Source organism: Mustela lutreola, chromosome 13, assembly GCF_030435805.1.
Source record: "Mustela lutreola isolate mMusLut2 chromosome 13, mMusLut2.pri, whole genome shotgun sequence".
In the NCBI taxonomy this organism is placed as follows: Eukaryota; Metazoa; Chordata; class Mammalia; order Carnivora; family Mustelidae; genus Mustela; species Mustela lutreola.
Window position 1 is genome coordinate 81743900 of NC_081302.1, and position 22125 is coordinate 81766024.

Here is a 22125-nt window from a genome sequence, read left to right on the forward strand (position 1 = left end):
GCTCTCGTCCCACTAAATTTGCTCTTGGATGCATATTGTTTTACATAGTTGATATGATACTGGGTAGAATTTTAAGATGGTATCTTGCTTTTTTTTCCTGCTTAGCTGGTGTTATCATAAGCATTTTCTCATGTCATAAAATATTCTTTCTACAGTAATGTGGTGGTGGGGGGTGTATTATTAGCAACTGATACAAGAATTCCTTTTAGGGAGAAATTCGCCTTTATCGAGAAGAAAGCTCTGGGGAGGAGCAGGGGGCATTCTTTGTCAGTTACTCCAGGCAGCTGAGGGAGCAAGCCTGTGAGCGTGAGGGGGAGCCGACTTGCATACTCTGAGACCCCCCCCCCCCCCAACGGCTCCTTATCACAGTAAATCATCCAAATCCCAAAATGCTTGTGGGGAGAGTGGAAGCTGAATTAGGCGGCCCTGACAGAGCATTGGCAGAAAAAAGCACTTGGAAGGAAGGAAGCTCCTGGTAATCTACACAATTAGTGGGAAAGAATTGCCTTGTCACAAATTGTGGAACCATGAATCAGGCCCTGTTAATCAGTTATCTGTGAGACTAGGGGAGGGCCTCCCAGTAGAGGAGGGCCTCCGGTCCTCCGAGCTGATATCAGGTTGACATTCACAGTCTTTTGATGGTTGCCTAGTGTTCCATTAACTGGCATTATCATTTAAATAACATTTTGAGTAACTTTGTGTTTGGGTTAATGCCTGGGACACTGAAAGCACTAGGGTCGAAAGGTATAATCGTCTTAAAGGAACCTGTTACACCACCACTTACTTGGTTGTTTTCCAGAATGTCTGCAAACAGGGAGTGTGAAAGCCTTTGTCCTCGCCACTTACCTGATGTTTAGTATCTACTCCAAGAACCCTTGTTTTCTGCCCAAGTGGAATTAGTTTGTCTTATAAACCTTCTAACGCTTCACTTTCATCCCCTCAAGGCAGGGATTATATTATTGTTGTTAGCAGACACACGTCCCCCTTGAACTATACTGTAAGCAGTTTGAAGGCAAACTCTGCCGTTCTTACTTACGCCTACTGTGCCGTGAATATTACCCGGGAGCAGTCCCCCACATTGCCCGAACACTGAGGGCAGCACCTGACACTCTTGCTTTGTGTCTCCTGACCCAGATTCGTAAGCGGATCAGGTTCTAAGGGGGGTGTTGCAATTTAATTCCATGACTGCACCGCCGAGGTGATCACTGCGAAGTCTGGAGAGCAGAGAAGCGCCAGAAGGCTGAGAATGGGTGAACAGTGTGGTGGTGTTCAGAAACCGGCCAAAGATAGGGGAGGTGGGGCCGATTCTAGCAGCAGAATGATTCCGGAAGGGGAGGCGCTGGGATCCCCAGGCGTCAGCAGGGCCTCAGTGAGAACATTCAGACTGACCTAGTTTCTCCCACTGCCAGTATTCCGGTGATGGCCCACCAGAGATATGTGAAGAGCTGGAAGTCTCCGGAACCTGGTGCTAGCAGCTGTTCTTCTGACCCTCCTGAGATGAGGTGTGAAAAGGGGGGTTGGTTGCAAAGCAAGACAAGTTGGTGAATCCACAACTGGCTGAACAAATCTGCCCTATCAGTTTGCATGGAGAGAGGTTAACATGGAGAGAGGTTTTTTCTGTTCTGTTTCGTTTTTTAAGTGATGTTCCTTAGAGCTTTCTTCTGGTCTCCAAATGGGCCCACAGTCTTGTCAGGGACTTGGAAGATGATGAGGAAGGAAGAAAGAGGTAAGTCAGGAGTCGAATGTAGGCTGAAAGCAGCAGAGGAGCGTAAAAAAGGTGGAACACAAAATCAGGATCTAGAAAGGCCTGATGAAGCAGAGCGTCAGACCAAATTCCATAAAATGGAATTTAACTTGGGTCCCTCAAAACAATTGCACAGGGATGGCGTGAGGGGCAACACGTTCCAGGGGACAGAATTTCTATGCGATGCCCTGTGGCAGTCAAAAATTCCTCTTTGACTCAATATCCATATCTAGAAAACAGAAAGTGATGGTCATTCTTCTCTGTGCCAGCCTGGGCACACCCTGGAATAGGACACTAAATTCTCAGGTCCGTCACAGGAAAATGATAGCACGATAAGAAACAGCTCAAGAACAAAGAAGGCTACCCTAAAAAATCAGACTTGGAGATACTTGAAAAGTAGTTTCCAGAAGACGAGTCGTTTGGAAGTATGTATGAACTTATTTTCTGGAATAAAAAAGAAGTTGCAGCCATTCTGGCAGATGGTATTCTCTCTAACCGTCATAATAAGCTTGCTCATCTCACATGTTCTTTTATCCTATGGTTTTGCCGCTCTTCAGTAAAGTTTAGTTATTCTTCCCTTGAATCCAGGCTGCCCTGGGACATATTTTGACCAATAGAATGTGGTGGGTATGGTGATACGTAACTTCTGAATATGGCTCTTACCAGTAGGAAGGTTTTACCTTTGCTGATTGAAATGCTCGCTTTCAGGGTCCAGTTCTAGGCACCCTCATCACACTGCAGTCCAGTGGATGCCAGGTGGAGTGGAAGATTCAGCTCACCGAGCCCTGACAACATATCTGATCCACGAAATTCTGAGCAAATAAGATGGTCATTGTTTGAAACACTAAGTTTAAGAGTGGTATTCAGCAACCGATCCCCAAAACAGTGATTAAGAAGGTGGACTATGGGGCACCTGGGTGGCTTAGTGGGTTAAAGCCTCTGCCTTTGGCGCAGGTCATGATCCCAGCGTTCTGGGATCAAGCCCCGCATCGGGCTCCATCGGGCTCTCTGCTCGGCAGGGAGCCTGCTTCCCCTCCCCCCCCCCTCTCTGACTGCCTCTATGCCTACTTGCGATCTCTATCTGATAAATAAATAAAACCTTTAAAAGAAAAAAAAGAAGAAGGTGGACTATGGGTGCACCTTGGTGGCTCAGTCCGTTGAGAGTCTGTCTTCGCCTTGGGTCATGGTCCTAGGATCCTGGGATCCAATCCCACGTAGGATTCCCTGCTGGGTGGAGAGTCTGTTTCTCCCTCTGCCTCCGCCTCTCGCCTGCTCGTGCTCTCTTTCTCTTTTTCTCTCTCTCTCTCTCAAATAAATAGGTAAATAAATAAATTTTTTTTTTTAAAGGAAAAAAAAAAAAAGAAGGTGGACTGTGGAGTCAGACTGTTTACTAGCTATTACATCTTGAGTAAATCAATTAGCTTTTTTGGCCCCAGTTTCCTTTTCTATAAAACAGGGAGGCCCAATCTCACGATGCTTGTGAGGATGAAATAAGGCATGATCCCTTGGAATAATTCCTGGCCCATAAAAAGTGGTCAGTACTAACACAGTGATAGAATTAAGGGGGGCAATCTGTGAAGATACAGAATAATTCAGCCCCCCCCCCTTTTTTTTTAAATTCTCTAATAGAATTGTCCAAACATAAAGTAAACTGCTTCTGGATGTGGCGAAGCCCCCTTCCCTGGAGATTTCCAGTCATGAATGGGTTTCCAGTCATGAATGTGTTTCCAGTCATGAATGGGTTTCCAGTCATGAATGGGTGGCTGTTTGTAGAGTTTGGGGATTGATGACTCTGTCAACCCATGACTCTATGCCCTGTCATGTTGGGGCCAAGCTTTTGATGGAGGAGGCACTCAGTGTGTTCAATACACTTTTCTTGAATTGACTTGAGCTAGATATAGAAGAAAGACATACTCATTCAGCTAGATCATTACAATTTTGAGATTACCAACATATTTTACTTGGCATAATGTTTTCTCATCAGCCATTAATGTTCCTGTACACATCCTTTTGAGGTCAGCATCACCATTCCTGTAAGATGAAGGACTTGAGGCAGAAAAGCTAAATGGCTTATTAATTATTGAATGAACTGCTTAGAGCACCTTTCTGCCTGTGAATTCAAGGCTGGAACATGAGGCCCAAGCCACTCAGTTTCTTTGCCCAGCAAGGTGGTACCGAGACCATCCCGAGCTCCCCCAATACAGGGGCGAAAAGGCACAAAGACACAGGACCGCTCTTACATCTCCCCAGCTTCTGAGCTCAAGAAGAAGCCCCACGTAGCCCCTGAATTACAGAAGTTCAAGAAAGGAGGAGCTGCCCATTCAGAAATCAAGAAAGGAAAAGGAGGTCTGCAGTGGAAACTGTCCTGTCTGTTATGAACTAATAAAATGTCCCAGACCTGCTCCCAAGGTCCCTGAGCGATAACAACCCCAAAGTCACTTCCAATTCAGCTGTTTCTTGCCAGGTCATTCTAGGGCAGGGCACAAGACTGGGAGAAATAAACAAGAGGGCTGAAGTTCTGGGCAAGCCGGGGGCGGGGCCCCAGCTCGCTTCCTGTGCTATTCAGTTTCTCCACACACTGGCATCAAAGACAGCGATCTTGGGGCTCTAAATGAGGACAGACTGACCCAAGAAACAGGGACAGGTGGTCACTTTGCTACTCTCTCTGAAACCCCACATGGGGTATTTTAATAGTGCTCTCCATCTGTCCAACCTCGGGGGCTAATCCCTTCCTAATCTGAGCTGTAATATAATAATTGGGTAATCAGACAAGACACTGCAGAAAGCTCAGGCCATAGTTTTGCTGTTCTTTTTGGCTAGGCTCTCCCTTTATTAGAGCAAAGTGTAGCTGACCTAGAAATTCCCCATTTGAGATTCAGCCTTTGCTAAACAAAAGCAGACCCTCTGAAGAAGTGTGCATGTTTAGAAAGCACAGCCCTCTTTCTTGGGGGGTAATTTCAGTCCCTGCTCCCTGTGCATACAGGAATGAGCTGCTAGGGGACCACATGATCTTGCTCTGTGCTGCAAACTGAAAAAAAGAAAAAAAAAAAAAAAAAGAAAAGAAAAGAAAAAGGAAGGAGAAGAAAAGAGGGGGACAAAAGCTTCATGGTTAGCTTGGGCTAATGAGCTCGCTGGTGTGTGTCCAGGAAACATCCCCGGAATGAATACATCTGCTGAGATTTCTCTTTTGAAAGAAGTAACCTTGTTGTGGTAGAGGGAAATGAAACATAAACGCATGAAGTCAGATCAGGGACCGAACCTAAAGCACACACAGAAAACCCAGTAGGTGGTTAGGCACTGGGACCGAAGTAAGCCTGGCTATTTGGGGATTATCCCATCATGGAGGAAAACATAGATATATATATATATTTTTTTATAAAACCAAACACTTAAACTGCTGAGGCCTGGGGCATCTGGGTGGCTCAGTGGGTTAAGCCTCTGCCTTCGGCTCAGGTCATGATCTCAGGATCCTGGAATCAAGCCCCTCATCGGGCTCTCTGCTCAGCAGGGAGTCTGCTTCACCCACTCTCTGCCTGCTTCTCTGCCTACTTGTGATCTCTCTCTCCGTCAAATAAATAAATGAAATCTTTAAAACAAACAAACAAACAAACAAACAAACAAACAAAAACTGCTGAGGCCTGATCACACTGGTCTAGCACCTGGGAAGAAACAAAGTTGCTGTCAGTCCGGTCGGCTGGAGGTTTCTCACACTGGGGAGTCTCCTAGTCGCCATCGAGTGTTGGGTCACAGCTTATTCATGACAGCCCCCAGCACACAGTAGGCACTCAATAAAAGCTAATGCACGCAGCTAAGGTAACATGAAGGCCCTTCCTAAAATAGTCCAGAGGTGGCCGTGGCCGCTGTGGTCAGGTGTTCGTTGACTTGAGTCTATTTCAAACACCTGCTAAATATATTTGCTCTAACCAAAAAAATATTCTCTCCAAAGGAGAAGGCTAAAGGAAATGGAGAGAGCTGGGAGTGGGTGATAGAGACTGGAATGTGGAGGTCTGGAGACCAAATGCACTGTCTTGTAGCAGGAGGAAGCATGGAGGAAAGTCAGCCCTCTGGGGGATATGGGGGGGGGGGGGTCCTTTCCCAAAAATGGCTGCAGAGTGGGCTGATTTGTTAGCAAATTCTGTTAACTCTGTGCTAATCTGTTCTCTCCTTCCATAGTAAGAGGGATGTGGCCAGATACATGGTTAGACCGTATTTCCCATGCTTTCTTGTAGCCAGATGTGGCCGTATGACTAGTTGTCACTGTTGGAATATGAGAGGAAGTGATATGCATCATGTCTGAGTTGAAGCTTCTTCTAGGATTGCTTTCCCAACAACCGACTAGATGAGAACAGTAACAGGACCCCAGGGGAGATACGATACATGAAGCCTGAGACCCTGGGTGGCCACATGGAAGAAACCCTTGCCCTATTGACTTGGATACCTACTTAGAACTGGTAGGTGAGCAAGAAATAGACTTCTGTCGGGTTGAGTCATTATTTGGTGGGACCTGTTACAGAAGCTAACACCATCCTAAGTAACATTTAGAATATCAAGATAAGTAACCCCCTCCATCTCATGCAACTTAAAAAGGGGAGATGATGGCTCCGGAAAGTGAATTATCAGCCTCTAAGATGACTGAGCTACTCATCTGAGGCTCTGCTGGTTGCAGGGGGAAGAACTCTACTCTTCCGTGTCAACACAATGCTCAGTCCTTCCAAATCAGAGTCAGTTTATGGGAAGTGGGCCTTGGGGCACCACGATGTTGGAGGCTGTGTAGAAAATGCCTACTCGTGTGTGATGTGTCACGGGAATCTGCTGCACCTCATAGCGACACCATTGTGACATGGGGAAATGCACAGAGCACATGAGCTACGTGGAGGGAGCCATAGTTCCCCAAGTGATAGCTAGTGTGTACAAAGCAGGTGGACAGGGACATATTCAGGGAATTTGCTCGGACTTGTTGGAATAGAGATTAGGAGAGCAAGTGTGTTTATGTGTTGCGTGTAGGGGGCTGGGGGTGGATGGGGGTGGTAAGTTAGAGTAGAAGACGTAGGCAGAGATGCAGAAAAAAGAAAACAGAAACATGATAACTCTTTTTGAAGTACAAAATAAACTTTTAAAGCCCATGGCAGTATCTTTGGGTATAAGAGTTTTTCTATATTCATGAAGCAGGGCCATTTAAACTTTAAGAGCCAAGGTTGCAGCCTCTGCTATAAATTTAATAGAACACATACATATTTTGCTGGCCTAGACTACTTAAGATCCTAAAGCTTTGGGGATGGGAGAAAAGAAGTTGAAGAGGAAGAAAGAGTGCCAGGGTCTTTAATAAGAAGAGGCTCTGCTCCCTGCAGGGTCTATCCAGGTTATCTCCAGAAGAGAGGGCATGAGACATGCTTCCCCCTGTCGCCATGAGTTTAGGAGCTGACTAGGCTGGACCTTGCTGCTATCTGTTTGGAGCCCTTATGTGTGTCCCCCGTGCCATCATGGCAGGGACACAGGAGAAGATGTTAGGATGTGGGGCAGGGGCAAAAACAGGGTGGCATGGGAAAGCAAGGGAACTCTTCACGTTTCTGAGACTGAGTTTGAATTAGCTGAGAGATGGAGCCGACGATCGGGAAAATGTCATGGTGGTGATGAGGAGATGCCGTGACAGAGAGCGGGATGCTCGTGTGGCTGGAAACCAGGCGGGAAGGACATACCTGAGCAAAGGGCCTCCCGTACCTGCACGGGCTGGTTCATGCTTACTGTCTATCTGCTGCCATCCATGACCTTACAGTCTGCAGGGGGTCCACACTTGCTGGGAGCAACCCTGTGTGTGATGCAGCTCTGTGTCAAGAAGCAGAGACACAGCAGAATTTCTTTTAGATGAGAGAAAGGACACCCAAGGGGCAGGTGCTTGGGCTTTAATTCATTTCTTGCAGCCCCTCTAGGCTCTCCCTCTTGAATTCCTGTGCCTGCATCTTCACTAACACCTGTGGGCCACCTCTTGAATTCTGGCTGTAGTTTGCACCCTCTCTGGGATCTGATGATTCCCACCGCTGAGTTTGGCCGCTCCCTAACGTTCATTCATCCATGCCCAAAGCCCTGGCATCGTGTCCACATGGCCTCTGCTGTCCAACCTTGTTCTGCCTGGTTTTGGCTTCCTTGCACCCACCTTGGCACTGCCAGCTTGAAGGGACCCCACCCCACTCTGCAATCTGAGATGGAACATTTTCGAAGAGTAGGTCTGGCCAAAGAGTTGGCCAGGAGAAAAGGGAATTATGGAGAGGCGCAGACCAACAGTTAGAGGTATAACCTGTTTCTCAGCACCCACCCCCGGCTTACATGAAGAAAATTGGAGAGCAGTACTAACCACAGTGTTTCTCTTATTCTTTCCTATCCAGACAGCCCTCGAGGTTCTTCCTAGGTAGCCCCAACAGACCCCAGGGATTTCACATGTGTGTGCCAACAGCTAGTCTTGGCTGATGTCATTTTCTTTCCTGGGCACTCTGGCTGCCAATGGTGCTGCCCCTTACTGTTGGCAACCCCAGGAGTGCCATCCATGACCTTGCAGTCTGCAGGGGGTCCACACTTGCTAGAGCAGCCTCCGCCCAGATTGAATCCATGGAAGCGAGTCTAAGCATATTACAGTCTGTGCCAAGGGCACTGGTGGCTGTGCTGAAGGGTAAAGGTGAGGGGACGCTGTCACCTCTGCTTGTGGTGGTGCTTGCTGTGGGTTGAACTGTGGCCCCCAAAGATACATTGACCTCCTAACCCCTTGATACCTGCAAACATGACCTTATTTGGAAATAGGATCTTTGCTTTTGTGACAAAGATATAAATGAAAATGAGGTGATGCTGGAGTTGGGTGGGGCCCTTGGTGCTCTCGTAAAAGGCGAGGAGACACAGACAGACCCTTGAAGGAGAACATCATGTGGAGATGGGAGGCAGCTGGGAATGATGTTTCTAGAAGCCCGGGGATGTCAGTGATGGCCAGCAAGAACCAAAAACCAGGAGAGAGGCCTCGGAGCTACCCCACTGTTAGCATTGTCCGCTTCTGCAAGACCTGTGCCGCCCGAGACCCCTCGACATTACAGACAAGGACTCATTTGCTTTAGTTTGGTCTTTTCTTCATACCTTCTTGCTCTACAGTCTGGGTACAAACTGGCGGGGGCTGGGCCAGGGTGACATCTTAGGAGTGGTGACCTGTGGAACCCAGAACACGTCACCCCCCTGAGCTTCCTGGCCAATCCAGAGCCCACGTGGAATTCTGTCCCCTCTCGAGAGGAGCTCTTTCCCCTCAGCTGCCTCAGCTGTGCTCTGAGGTTAATGTGGAAAATCACGAATGGGGGGTGCTTTTTACATTACATGTTACTAATTAGAAAAGAATTTCTCCTCTGTATAAGCGTATACCCAGAACAGCTATTATCCCACATTGAAAACCGATGTTCAGGACAGATCAGGAATCCAAATACGCAAATGAGAACATAAGAACTTCAGTCTCGCCTCAGCTGACTGTGCTCAGACCTCTCGAGTCCTCGTCTGCCAAGTTCTCGCCTAGAGCCATCATCGAAGAAAGGAGGGTACAGAAAAATGCCAGTAGCATGGACCCCTGGGCTCCCTGGCCAGGGCCATTCACACAATTCTTGTGTGCACTTCACCACTGTGCACACACCTTGTGCTCTCAGTGTGTGTGAGACCCTTGGAGGGCAAGGATAGACCTTGGTCACATGGACAGAATTAACTGCAAGATGAGGGTCAAGGCTGGCAAAGCTGGAGCTCCTCCTGATGGTCCTCATAACCATCAAGTGAAGGGTCTTCACTTCATGGAGGCGTGGGGTGGGGGTAGAGAAGGACAAGAGCAGGAAGGCAACATGGCCAGTTGGGCTGGGGTCCAGAGCAGCCTAAGTGCTCTGGAAATGGGCAGTGTGGCTCCTAGCTCAAACACTGTTTCCGAATGTCATTGACTAAACATCATCCCTTTAATGACCATAGTAAGGTAAAGCCAGCAGCCTCCTTAATGGGAGTGCTGTGACAAAGGGGTGGGGGTGGGGGTCCACAGTAGCAGCTGCACCTGGCTTCAAGGGTAGCTGCTCCCCCAGCCTTTTCTGCAGAATGTTCTGGAAGAATCCCCTCAGATAAAAAACATCACCCAGTAAGCTTAGGGCACAGACTGGAGCTAGGTTGGTCGGAAGTCACCCTGGAAAGGGAATTGATGACAATGATGCTGATGATGGAGGTAAGCTCTCAAATGATTCCTCTTGTGTTTCTCTTTTTTTCTTGTTTTGATTATCCTCCTCCAAAGATGCTCGCTACCCTGAGAGAAAGGCCCTGACTGAATAATAAACACTCCCTTGTGCCAAAAAAGAAAAGCATGCACATGTCTCCAGCAAAATCCGCTTGCTGTTCACATTTGCAAACCATCCTATCACTCTGAAACAGCGTCTTTCTGAAACGCTTCTCTTCAGCTCCTTTCTACTCTAATTTTCTGTTTGCTTTCTCAAATGGCTGGTTTGGGGGGCAGATGGCGGCCATGGTGGAGTAGGGGAGAAAAAACAGAAGAGGAAACTATAGCCCCAAAAAAGGATAAAATTATCCTCCCTGGTAAAATCATCTTCACCGTCATGATCTGTCTCAAAAGTCACCATTTTGTGCAAGGACAGATTTTGCTGACTCTCGACTGTGAAGAACGATTTAAGGTTTGAGTAAACACTTTTGATGGTTCCTAACAATGGCCTTTGGCTTCAGCCTGCCACCTAGCAGCTGGGCTGGAGCTCTAACCATCCACATCCCTCGCTGGCTCCTGGGCCCTGAGAAGGAGGTGCTCTCCGCACCCCCCACCCCACCCAACGTGTCTTGATTTTTCTGTAAGATCCCTGAAGGCTGGTCACGCTCTCCTTTTTCCGGTAAAACAAAACAAGGATCCTGGCTCAGAGAATATTTGAAGGTCCCCCTTCACACCACGGCTTCTAACGCTCTCCTTGGCTTCGGCCTTCAGGTGAGGATGATACTGAGTGTCCTTGCTTTCTTCTGCCTCAAGGCCAAGGACTTGCCAACACTGCATCCATCCCCAGACTGAAGACTGCTTTTCCCTTTCTCTTTGTTTGAGGTCATGTCTCAAAGGAATGATACTCATCCCAAAGTCCTCACCACCGGTTTCCTGGAAGTGGGGTGGGTGTGGAGGGCAAGGATTCTCCTGTAAATGAAACTCACTCACAGTGGCCTCTCCTGGTAGGTTAGAGCTCTGCAGTGGATAAGCAGTCCACCCCCTCTCAATTTCAGGCTCAGGGATGGAGAAGATTTTTTTTTGGATGACTTCATTTATTCCTGATCCCAGTCATTAACTCCTTCGGATTGACACAGTTAAGTAGTACCCCACCAATCAGAGCAACTGTATGTGTGTGTAAAAGAACTGAAAAATATTTTCGACTGCTTTCAAAAGCTTGTAAAGAAATAACAAATGCATTTCTCTTTGAAGTTCTTTATACATCTTCCTTCTCCGTGGCAATGAGGACCCTAATTCATCATGGCAAGTGGTCAGTTAGAACTAGCCAAAGCCTCTCTGGTCTCAGTCTTACACTCTGTCCTGGAGACATGTTGTGCTGACAGTGGCAGAGACCGGGTCAGATTCAAATGCTGAGAATGGGGGCACCTGGGTGGCTCAGTCAGTTGAGCGTCCAACTCTTGGTTTCAGCTCAGGTCATGGTCTCTGGGTCATGGTCTCAGGGTCGTGGGATGGAGCCCCAAGTAGGACTCTAATAAGCTCAGTAGGGCGTCTACTCAAGAGTCTCTCCCTCTCTTTCTGCCCCTCTCCCCACTCGTGCTCTCTCTCTCTCTCTCAAATAAATAAGTAAATAAATACATCTTTAAAAAAATAATGCTGAGAGTGAAAACCTCTCCTGAATCCAAACTCCTTATTTTTTAAATTTTATAAAACAACGTTCTCAATAAAAATCAACAGAAAAGGGCAACCTGCAGGCCTAAATTCAAACCAACTGTTTTCCATGCTATAGGTCATGCAATGACCAATATGTTATTAGTAAAACTCTAGCTTCAACCAAGAGAGAATGGAGTTTCTGGGTATAACTCAAGGAGCTCATAAAAAATGAAGCTCGAGATGATTAGGGAAAAGACAGATATTCACATATATGTAAATATCACATATTGCTAAATAATACTGATCAATAAAATAAATGATATATTAATATTACATCTTTATCAAATATTACATATTACATATTAAACATATATACATTGTATATACGTATATAACATATATATGTACATGCTTCTCCAAATTTCTTCTTTTATTGCTAATAAGCCTTTGGTTTATTAGCAATGATAATAATAATGGATATACCATTATGGAATAATTACAATGGATGAGGAAATTAGGTGTCAAGGTAAGAATATTAGCAGTCAGCTTCAAAATCAGATTACAGAAAAGATCCCCAGATTGGGCTGTTCCCTGGGACAAAGTTTCTGTTTTCCCCAGATTATGTAGGTCAGAGCAGTTGCAGAGACTGCTGGGCATTCAGCGACCCTGCCAGGCTTTTCCAAGTCCCCTAGGGGAAGGGGGCTGTAGGAAGTCCTGGGGGATAGTGAAGGGGAGAGGGGATGGCAGAATGGGTACAGGAGTAAAGCCTGGGTTTTGCCTAATGGGAAAGAAGGCAGACCCTGAACTCCAAGGACCACCTGTGGAGTGGATCTGAGATTCTCAAACTGTGTCCTCGGTCCTCCACTCATCCATTGTTACCAAATGCAGGCTAGGGAGTGGCTTCTGTGACCTGAGTCCCAGGAGCTGGAGACTGGGATTAAAAACCACGGTTGTCCCGTCAACTTCCACCTTACAGAACTGCTGCACTTTCCTTGCAGAGAGTTGCTAATTGATATTCGACTGATGGCTGGGGTTTTTGCAGCAAGAATCAGAACCGCATTAGTAAGGATCCAGCGTCGACCTGGAGATTGTGCTCAGTAGTGGACAAGACACAGATGTAAACAGACGAGCTCCATGCTTGCGGGCTTAGTGCCCAAATGATAGGGACAGACATGAAAGGCTCGGGAAAGACATAAAGACTCATGAAGTCCAGGATAGGCGCTCAGAGGAATAACCATTTTGTGTTGGGTGGAATTTCTTTGTCCATTTTGGGGGTATCCTGGGAACCCCGATCGGGCTTCTGGAAAGAGCCTATCTAGAGGAGGAATCAGAAGGTGGCGAAGATTGGATGGAATCTGAATTCCATAAAGACGACGCTAATTTCTGCAATCGACTCGAGGCTCTGCTGCCTGCTCTCGCCACACACACACACACACACACACACAAACTATGCAGCACAAAGCCAAGTCGGATCCGAAGTGGGTTAGGGTATTATATAAGCGCTTGGCGGGAGGGGAGATGGTCTTTTATGTCTGTTTCTTTCGCTGCGGCGGCGGCGGCGGCGGCGGCGGCAGCGAGAGTGGCTCAGGTTGATTTAGAATACGGATGACAGTAGCCTGGCGCGAGCCCACGGCTGACGAAAGCTGCTTATCCCGCTCGGTTTCCATGGAGACGAGCAGGAGCAGCCGCGGCGGCGGCGGCGGCGGCGGCGGCGGCGGCGGCGGCGGCGGCGAGGCTGTCAGCGAGCGCGGCGGCGGCGGCGGCGATCGCGCGTCCGCGGGGGTCTGCAGGAGGAAGGAGGAGGCCGGGGCCGGGACCCTCGCGGCAGACATGGACTTGCATTGTGATTGTGCTGCGGAAACGCCGGCCGCCGAGCAGCCGTCGGGGAAGATTAATAAAGCTGCTTTCAAATTATTCAAGAAAAGGAAATCGGGTGGCACCATGCCCAGCATTTTTGGGGTCAAAAACAAAGGGGATGGGAAAGGCTCGGGTCCGACGGGCATGGTGAGGAGCCGGACCCACGACGGCTTAGCCGAGGTGGTGGTGCTGGAGAGCAGCAAGAAGGAGGAGCCGCGCGGCGGGGGCGACAGCGGGGGCGGCGGCGGGGGTGGCCGCGGCGGCGGCCGGCCCAACCCGGGTCCCCCCAGGGCGGCCGGGCCGGGCGTGGGCTCCCTGGCCAACAGCTCGGTGGCGAAGTCGCACAGCTTCTTCTCCCTGCTGAAGAAGAACGGGCGAGCGGAGAACGGCAAGGGCGAGCCGGCGGACGCGAGCAAGGCTGGCGGCAAACAAAAGAGAGGGCTGAAGGGGCTCTTCAGCAGCATGCGCTGGCACAAGAAGGACAAGCGGGCCAAGGCGGAGGCGAAGGGCGAGCGCGCGGGGGCCCCGGGCGGCCTCATCCTGCCGGGCTCGCTCACCGCCAGCCTGGAGTGCGTCAAGGAGGAGACGCCCGGACCCGCCGGCGAGCCGGAGAAGCCCAGCAGCGACGCGCCGCGAGACCCAGCAGGTGAGCTCGGAGGGGGAGAGCCGGAGCCGGCCTCCGCCGATCGCGCCCACGTGCCGGACCGCCGAGAGGCCCACAGCCCCGGGGTCCCTAAGGCCGACAGCGCCCGGGGAGAGGACGCCGCGGGGCATCGGCGCGCCGAGAAGCCCCGGGCAGCCCCCGAGCTGGGCGCTGGGGAGGTGCAGACGGCCGAGGATGCCTCCAGGACAGGTGACGTTCCGGTAAAGACCGTCCCCCTTGTCGACTCGGAATGCGGCAGCGGCCGCGCGGCGGCCGTCCCTGACCCTTCCGCTGTTGATCCACCCTCAGACCCATCGGCTGATCGTATTTGTTTGATGTTTTCTGACGTGACTTCACTGAAAAGCTTTGACTCTCTTACAGGCTGTGGAGATATTATTGCAGACCAAGAGGACGAGGCAGGTCCCAGCTGTGACAAGCATGCCCCCGGGCCAGGCAAGCCAGTTCTCTCTAAAAAGAACCCCGGCGTGGTGGCCTACCAAGGAGGAGGGGAGGAGATGGCGAGCCCGGAGGAGCTGGACGACACCTATCTGCAGGAGTTCTGGGACATGCTCTCCCAGACTGAGGACCAAGGACCAGGGCCCCAAGAGGGAGCGGCCAAGGCGGCAGCAGCCCTGGAAACCAAGGTGGTGGCCGAGACGTCCCAAGACGCCAGGTGTGCGGAAGGGGTCAAGGACGTGTCCTTGGGCAAGCACAGGAGGCTCAACCGGATTCCCATCGAGCTCCATCCCAAGGAGGAGCCTAAACCGCCCGAGAAGGAGCAGCAGGAAGGCATCCCCAATAGTGACGAGGGCTACTGGGACTCCACCACTCCGGGGCCGGAGGAAGACGGCACCGGCGGCGGCAAAAAGGCGGGCATCCCCCGGGATAGCTACAGCGGGGACGCGCTCTACGATCTCTACGCGGATCCGGATGGAAGCCCGGCCGCAGTTCCCGCCAACGAGGAGACGTCCTGCTTGTCGCGGTTAAAGCCCGTGTCTCCAGTCACCATCACCTGTCCACTGCGAACACCAGGCAGTTTGCTGAAGGACTCTAAAATCCCTATCAGCATCAAGCACCTCGCGAACCTTCCATCCAGCCATCCCGTAGTGCACCAGCAACCAGTCAGGAGTGAGATGCCCAGAACAAAAATCCCAGTTTCCAAAGTGCTGGTCCGCAGGGTCAGCAACCGGGGTTTGGCCGGGACCACCCTCCGGGCAGCGGCGTGCCATGACAGTGCCAAAAAGTTGTGAGGTCTCCGAAGCCGAGGTGATGGACCCCATGTCAAGGAATACAACTTTCCCTGGAAACCACTCAAATAAGTTTTGTTTCTCCTAAAGAAAGGCTTTTAGGACCATCCCTGCTCCAGAGCCTAGACCGAGGAGGTGTCTGGGCCGCTAGCAGGGGCAGGATACACCAGAGAGGGGGAGCTACACGTGGGATTCTCCTCTTCAGATAAGTTCCCTGAGAATTATTTTCAAGCACTTTTAATTTTTTACCTTTAAAAAAAAATCACTTGTTTGTTGTTTTGTTTTTTTTTTTTTTTCCTTTGATGCGCTGAACACTTGGAAGTCACCTTTACTTGCCTTTGCAGAAAACAACCTAAGTAAGCATCCTGCCATGACACTCGGCTGTGCCAGGGTCCAGAGAGGGCCTAGAGAAACCACTGCCAACACCAGAGGAGCCCCTCCTCTTCCATGACACTTTCCATCCTTCCTTTCTTCTTTTCCTTTTTCTTTACAGGGGGAAAAAAGAGAGAGAGAAAGAGAGAGAGAAAGAAAAGAAAAAGACCCTTTGCTGTATCACTGTGTGGAAAACACCTGCAAAGCTGAAAGAGCCAGGTATTTACCTGATGAGCAGAGGCGATCATTGATTGGCCCAAAACTTGCCTCCTTTTGGTTGCTGGGTATGCATTATAGGTCAGTATCTACCACCAGGACAATAAAGGAGCATTTCGGTTTGGTTGGTTTAGATCATGTGTTTGGGGAGAAAGAAGAAGCTCAGCAGAGCTAGTTTTTTCTTTTTCTTTTTCTTTCCCACCCGGTGAAGAAATGAGGATCAGGGAAAGATTTCACTAAAATGCCAATAGACACAGTATTTTAGTGTTTATAAACTGTAACCTTTTCATGTGTAGATAATGCATATTTTACAGTTTATCCAGCTGTTAACATTTTATAATCTGCCAGTAACCTCAAATTTAAAATCTGGTTTTATAACAAGTTATGATAACTGTCCCTGAACCACTGCTGTTCTTTTATGTACTGTAGCCTAAAGCAATTCTGTTTTTGTTTTATATGGGTTCTCTGGCTCTCAATGCAGGAAAAAACAAAAAACAGTCTATTGTGTTGATGTCCCAGAGGAATAGGTTCTGTCTTGTCTTGGGTAAGAGACTATTTGCTTCTCACCCCCAATCCTGGTTTTCAGAGTTTTTTACCTTGGTTATACAAATTTTGGATTCGACCATTCTACAACATGGGGAGTCCCAAATGAGGAACGTGTTTTAAAAACCCAGTAGAAAAATACAGTTTTTCATGTTATTTGACTTTTGCTTTATAGATTCATGACTGAGACAGGTATGTTCAGAATAGGATGCTGGCAAGCCTATGTATCATAAACAAACTATGTCAAGATTTATTTTTGAAAAGTGGTTTCCTTATATGTATATTTTCTATTATTTTAGATGAGACATTTATTTCAGAACGGGTTACCATATGCCTGGATAGTTTGAGTGATTAACTGAAGCAGTTCCTAGAATGCTATTAGCATCTAATGATTATATAATATCCTCTTTGAAATGCAGTTCAGTGTGTTTAATCAAAAGACTGCAGCTTCTACTAGGAGTTGATTCATGATATGAGGAAGATTAGACATTTTCAAGCAAAACTACATGTATACGAATGGCACAAACATTTCTATATAACTCCCATTTTCCAGAGAGATTGCCTAAGTAATGAGCTAATATTATGTGCTTTCTAAGCTTGTTTTCTATTTTTTAAAGGAAGGAAAGAGGCAAGTTAAGTATATGGAAACCTATTTTAATAGTACAAAGGGAACAAAATAGACCTCAAAGGGAAACAAATTTGAGCCAGTAGCATAAAGCAAATCGTTCCCCATTTTAAATTTGCAATGATTCAATTAGAAGAGGTGGTAGAGATTTGTTGAATTTCTTTAGTAGTCAGATTACTGGCTTTTATTGCATTGTGTCAGATCCTTAATGTTAAAGTACTGATTTAATATTTAATTTCCTATATAGATGAGGTCCTATAATCAGGCATAGCCTTAGGCACTCTGAACCCACCACCAGGAATTCATAAAGCCACTCACACTCACACGTGCTTATGCACTCAACTGTGCACAAACTAACAGACAAAGGCATGTACTGTACACTTGGAAATATTCTACAGATTATTTGTCTTGAGAAAGGGATTTAAATTTAATTTCATGCTGATAGTACTATTTAGACTCCACATGCATTCATCTTCCCCCAGTGAATGTACAGAATATAAATTTTTATTTCTGGCCATAAAACAAAGAGTATTTATTTTCTTCTTGTGCATTTGCTTGTGAGGGTTATCTTCTCCTCTGTGTGAATCCGTGACAGAGTTTTATTTATTCATTTGTTCGATTGTACAGAAAAGTTAAAAGTACCTGAAGTACAGATGAGAATATTCTAACAGTAAATGCAATCTATCAGTAAATCTATTTTGTTAGGACTGGGACAAAGTGTTTTTTGCTTTCACAGTTTTGGGGGCTCATTCCTGCCATTTTACCACTATGCTGTGTCTTCTTTTTACAAGTAAAGGGAAATGTCAGCAAAGCTCCCTTTCATTTCCCCCGCCTGTCAATTAACCAGTTATACAAGATGTAAAATATTTTCTCTTTTCATTATTTTTTCCATATGTTTTCCACTTTTTAAGAAACTCTCTGTCTTTAAGAATTCCACCCACACCAGGCAAATGAAGGATGCAGGCAATTAATTAAACGGCCTCGGTAGCTAGCTGGGAAATCAGGATCCATGCAGAAAGCCTGCGTCTTAACCTTTTCCACCCACAGACAAGGGTTCACAGTTGCTTTTTTTGTGCCAAGGGCTACTTTCTCCCATTCATATTCCTGGAGATTGCTTCCACCCACCCCAGCATTTTAATAGACGTATATTCCAATTATTATTAATACATTTCCTAATTCGGCCATATTTGCTGATTTTTTTTTGTAATGGGAAGGATTAAATATGAGCTGATGACACCTTTGCTGTGTGTGTATGATTCTGAGATGCTAGTTCATTAGGTCTCTTTTGTCAGAGAGCTGGACAAATTAGAGGGGGAAAAAGTCAAATCAATTGTTGACCATGAATTTATCAGTGAGTTTAATAGCTTTGCACAAAGACAGCCTGACTTTAATAACTACATTACACAGACAATGTTCCTTGAACTACTCTGACATCAGTACTAAAGGCAGTTGGATGCTTTTACATTAGCACCGGCTGGAAGAAATTTTACTATAGTATTGTCAACAATGGCAAGAGGAAAAAGATTTTTATTATTTCACCTAATAACAACAATGAAAAATAGGACAGTAAGGGCTTCCTTTAGATATGTTTTCCACAAATTATCCGCCTACTTAAATACAAAGTGTTTAACATCTATGAGAGTGATGACTTACTGGGTTTAAAGTGTTTCTTCCTTAATTTCAAAAGTAGTTTTGAAGTATTTGCATTTAAACGAATGTTCAAATAACCCTTTGCTTACACAGTTACCGAGGTAAAAGGACTATATTAGGTATCGAGATTTCTTCATCATCTTTCTGTGTTTTCATTATTTACATCTTTGTCAGATTAGTTTTCAGAGCCTTTTTACCATTAACTTTGTATGAAGAGATCAATTAAAGTAGATTTCTCTCCTCTCCCTTCGTACCCACCATGTTTGATGTTTGCTTGGTGCCCTCAGATAGCCGTAAGGGGACACTTCTTAGGATGGTGGCGTCTTTTGACACTTGCATAGTGGAATACATTTCCTGATTGTAGTCATTCCAGATTTCTCTCCTGAATGATGACAATCTGGCCTTGGTCCCCGTGCTGGGTTTCTACGAAGGCTTGTTACAATATCTTCACAGATACTTTGCTCCCCTTATCATTCTTAAGAAATTAATTCAAGAATTTTAGTCTCTTAAACCTAGAGAGAACGCATCATAATTGCCTCTTATCACCACTGGGAATGACCGGTTAAAAGTACCTGCATGAAATAAGAGGAGAAACCCAAATACCTTGGCCTACTCATTTCCCTCCTGCTTCTTTGCCAGACAGACCAAGGGATGAACAGCACAGTTCTTATCTGGGGAAACTCGGCCTTAAGAATTTTTGATGGCTTTCGCACAAATACTTATGACTGTTTGGGACCCAAAGCTAGCATGGAGGACCGGTGGTTTATATCTCTGTGTGGGAAAACAAGAGGTCAGCATTTACTTCATAAAAGCCTTTGCACTGTGCTAATTCTTTTTTTTTTTTTTTTTTTTTTTTTTTTTTTTTTTTTAAAGATTTTATTTATTTATTTGACAGAGAGAAATCACAAGTAGATGGAGAGGCAGGCAGAGAGAGAGAGAGGGGGAAGCAGGCTCCCCGCTGAGCAGGGAGCCCGATGTGGGACTCGATCTCAGGACTCTGAGATCATGACCTGAGCCGAAGGCAGCGGCTTAACCCACTGAGCCACCCAGGCGCCCTGCACTGTGCTAATTCTTTAAAGGAGATGGTTTGTTGCAACTATAGCCACTTATAAAGAATGTTATCTCACTCCAGGTAGTGCTGTTAAGGAGTGATTCAGAATGGTAGTTTCATGATTATGGAAAAGTGTTCTTTCTCAAACTGAAAAAAGAAAGATTAAAATAGTCACAAAGCCTTCAGAACGGAAACTGGACACATTTTACGACTGACGTTTACTTTAATTCAAGGCAACCTGTGTTCATGAGGCATATACTGTTTCTAATACTTCATAAAAACCCCTTCAATCTGGGCTCACACATAGCTATACTGTGATTGGACTTTCTTAACACTCCTGAAAAATATCTTTATTTTTCCTAGTTTTTTTTTTTTTTTTCATTTGTTGTCTATGGTTTGTGAGGTGGAGAAGAATGGGGGTGAACTTGAAAAGGAGTGGTATGGATTAAGCCACACAAATTCCTCTCAAAATAATAATAGCAATTATAACAATAATGAACATTTGCTGAGTATTTGCTAAGTGCCAGTGATCGCTAGGAGCTTTACAGACATTGACGTGGTCCTCTTAGCAGCCACGTGGGTTAGGCAATATTATTTCCCTAACGTGCCATCTTCAATTCATTCTTTTTGTTTGTTTCCATCCCATCTCATCTCCCCCCTTCCCCATTTCCTTTTTCCTCTTTCTCTCTCTCTTTTCCTCTAGCTTCTGGGATGGTACCATAAGCTCTTCAGTAAGTTAGAGTAACATAAAAGCTAGGAACTGCTTCATGTCATGGCCAGTTCACCTGCAGTAGAAACAAAGCTAACCCATGCCATGAAGCTGAAAATTGGTGTGTGTCTGAGACAAACAGGCAAACACTCTGCTTTCCTTTGACAGTGTCCTCCCCTTCTCAGGATTAACACCACAAATATAGACAGAAGTCTCTCCTGTTGTCATGGTAATACTTCTCCCCTGTAGGATGTCGGTCATTCCAAACACGTTGTCCTTGCTTCTCCACCATGAGCCCAGTCTAGGCTTACTCTGGCTGTTCCACGTGGTTTGTTTAAATGGCGAATCGCTGAGTGGTACCTTGCCTTGGTACAATTCTGAACTTCAGAGATAAGCTCCTGGCTCTTTCCAAAGTAGTGCATCCTACATTCTGTCTGTGGCCATTGCATCCTGGCTCATATTTTCTAATTCATTAATTCATTCGACTAATATTTGTTAAAGACCAAGAAGTCAGTCATCGTGAATTTGAGTATTTTATATTGAAGGGAAATACCTAACACATACTGTGTGTTTTCTCTGTGGGGGATGATGCTCTGTGCTTTCTTTGATGATGTTATTGCCACTGTTACAAGGACCATGGACAGTGGGTATTGGCTCCATCCTGCATAGGAAGAAAATGATGCTCACAAAGGTGAAATACCTTGTCCCAAGTCACCCATTTCCTAAGTAATGGGCAGAATTTGAATCTGAATAGAGAAACCTAACTCTATAGCTTCTGCTTCAATTATACATTTTTAGTTATATGATTCAATTTCTGTAAAACTTGTTTTAAGTAAGAAACTGATCAAAGTTTTGAACTGCAAGAGCCAAACCAGATGTGTATATTTGTGGGTACTGTCCAACTAAAGGCTATTTTAGTTAAAAATGAACTTGTGGGGTTTTTTTTTTGTTTTTTTTGTGTGTTTTTTTTTTTGGGGGGGGGGTTTAATTCTTTGATGGCTTTTATACATGCAAGCCTAGCTTAGAGCTCAAAGACTAGCAGGGTTTTTTCTCACCTGGGCCAGTCAAAATTGTGGACTATATTCATCAATTACTTTAGAGTTACATATAAGCAGGTCTACGTACAGATTTTGTGATCTGATGTCTGTTTTGCCAATAATAAAATCAAAAACAATTTCAGTAGTGAATCCAGCAGCATGAAACCTCTGTTTCCTCCCACTCTGATTCTGTTAATACTCCCAGTATTTAGGGAAAATCCATTTGAAATTGCATCATGGTCAGAATTAAGGAGGTTATTTTCCTAATATATGGCCTGCCTACACTTGGTATAATGCTTTTAAAATCAATTTGAGACCTCATCTTAATGAGACACAGTGGAAGATTTCAATAACAGGTGGTCATTCTATTAAAATGTAAACTGGAGTAATTTGTGGTAATTAATAATCGGTAGAGTAATTTTCTGCTTTGTGTGAGAAGATAACATTTTTAATAAAATATAGCCAAGGTGACTGGTTGTCAGAGACATACTTAGCTTTCTCAGATACCTACCTGGATCATCTAGTAAGCTAAGGCAGAGATATGAAAAATAGCTGGTCAGCCTGCATAGGGGCAAAGA

At 46.2% G+C, this 22125-nt stretch overlaps 1 protein-coding gene across 2 annotated transcripts; it reads left to right on the forward strand.

The window, feature by feature from the left end:
• Positions 1-13092: 13092 nt before the first annotated feature.
• On the forward strand, positions 13093-19313 carry AMER2 (APC membrane recruitment protein 2). 2 transcript variants are annotated; one of them, XM_059144315.1, is made up of 2 exons: positions 13105-14100; positions 14479-19313. In XM_059144315.1, exons 1-2 carry the CDS (start codon positions 13203-13205, stop codon positions 15345-15347), a joined length of 1767 nt encoding a protein of 588 aa, XP_059000298.1. In that variant the 5' UTR covers positions 13105-13202; the 3' UTR covers positions 15348-19313. The 2 variants fall into 2 exon arrangements, with proteins under 2 accessions (XP_059000296.1, XP_059000298.1); XM_059144313.1 differs by having other exon boundaries at positions 13093-19313.
• Positions 19314-22125: the final 2812 nt, after the last annotated feature.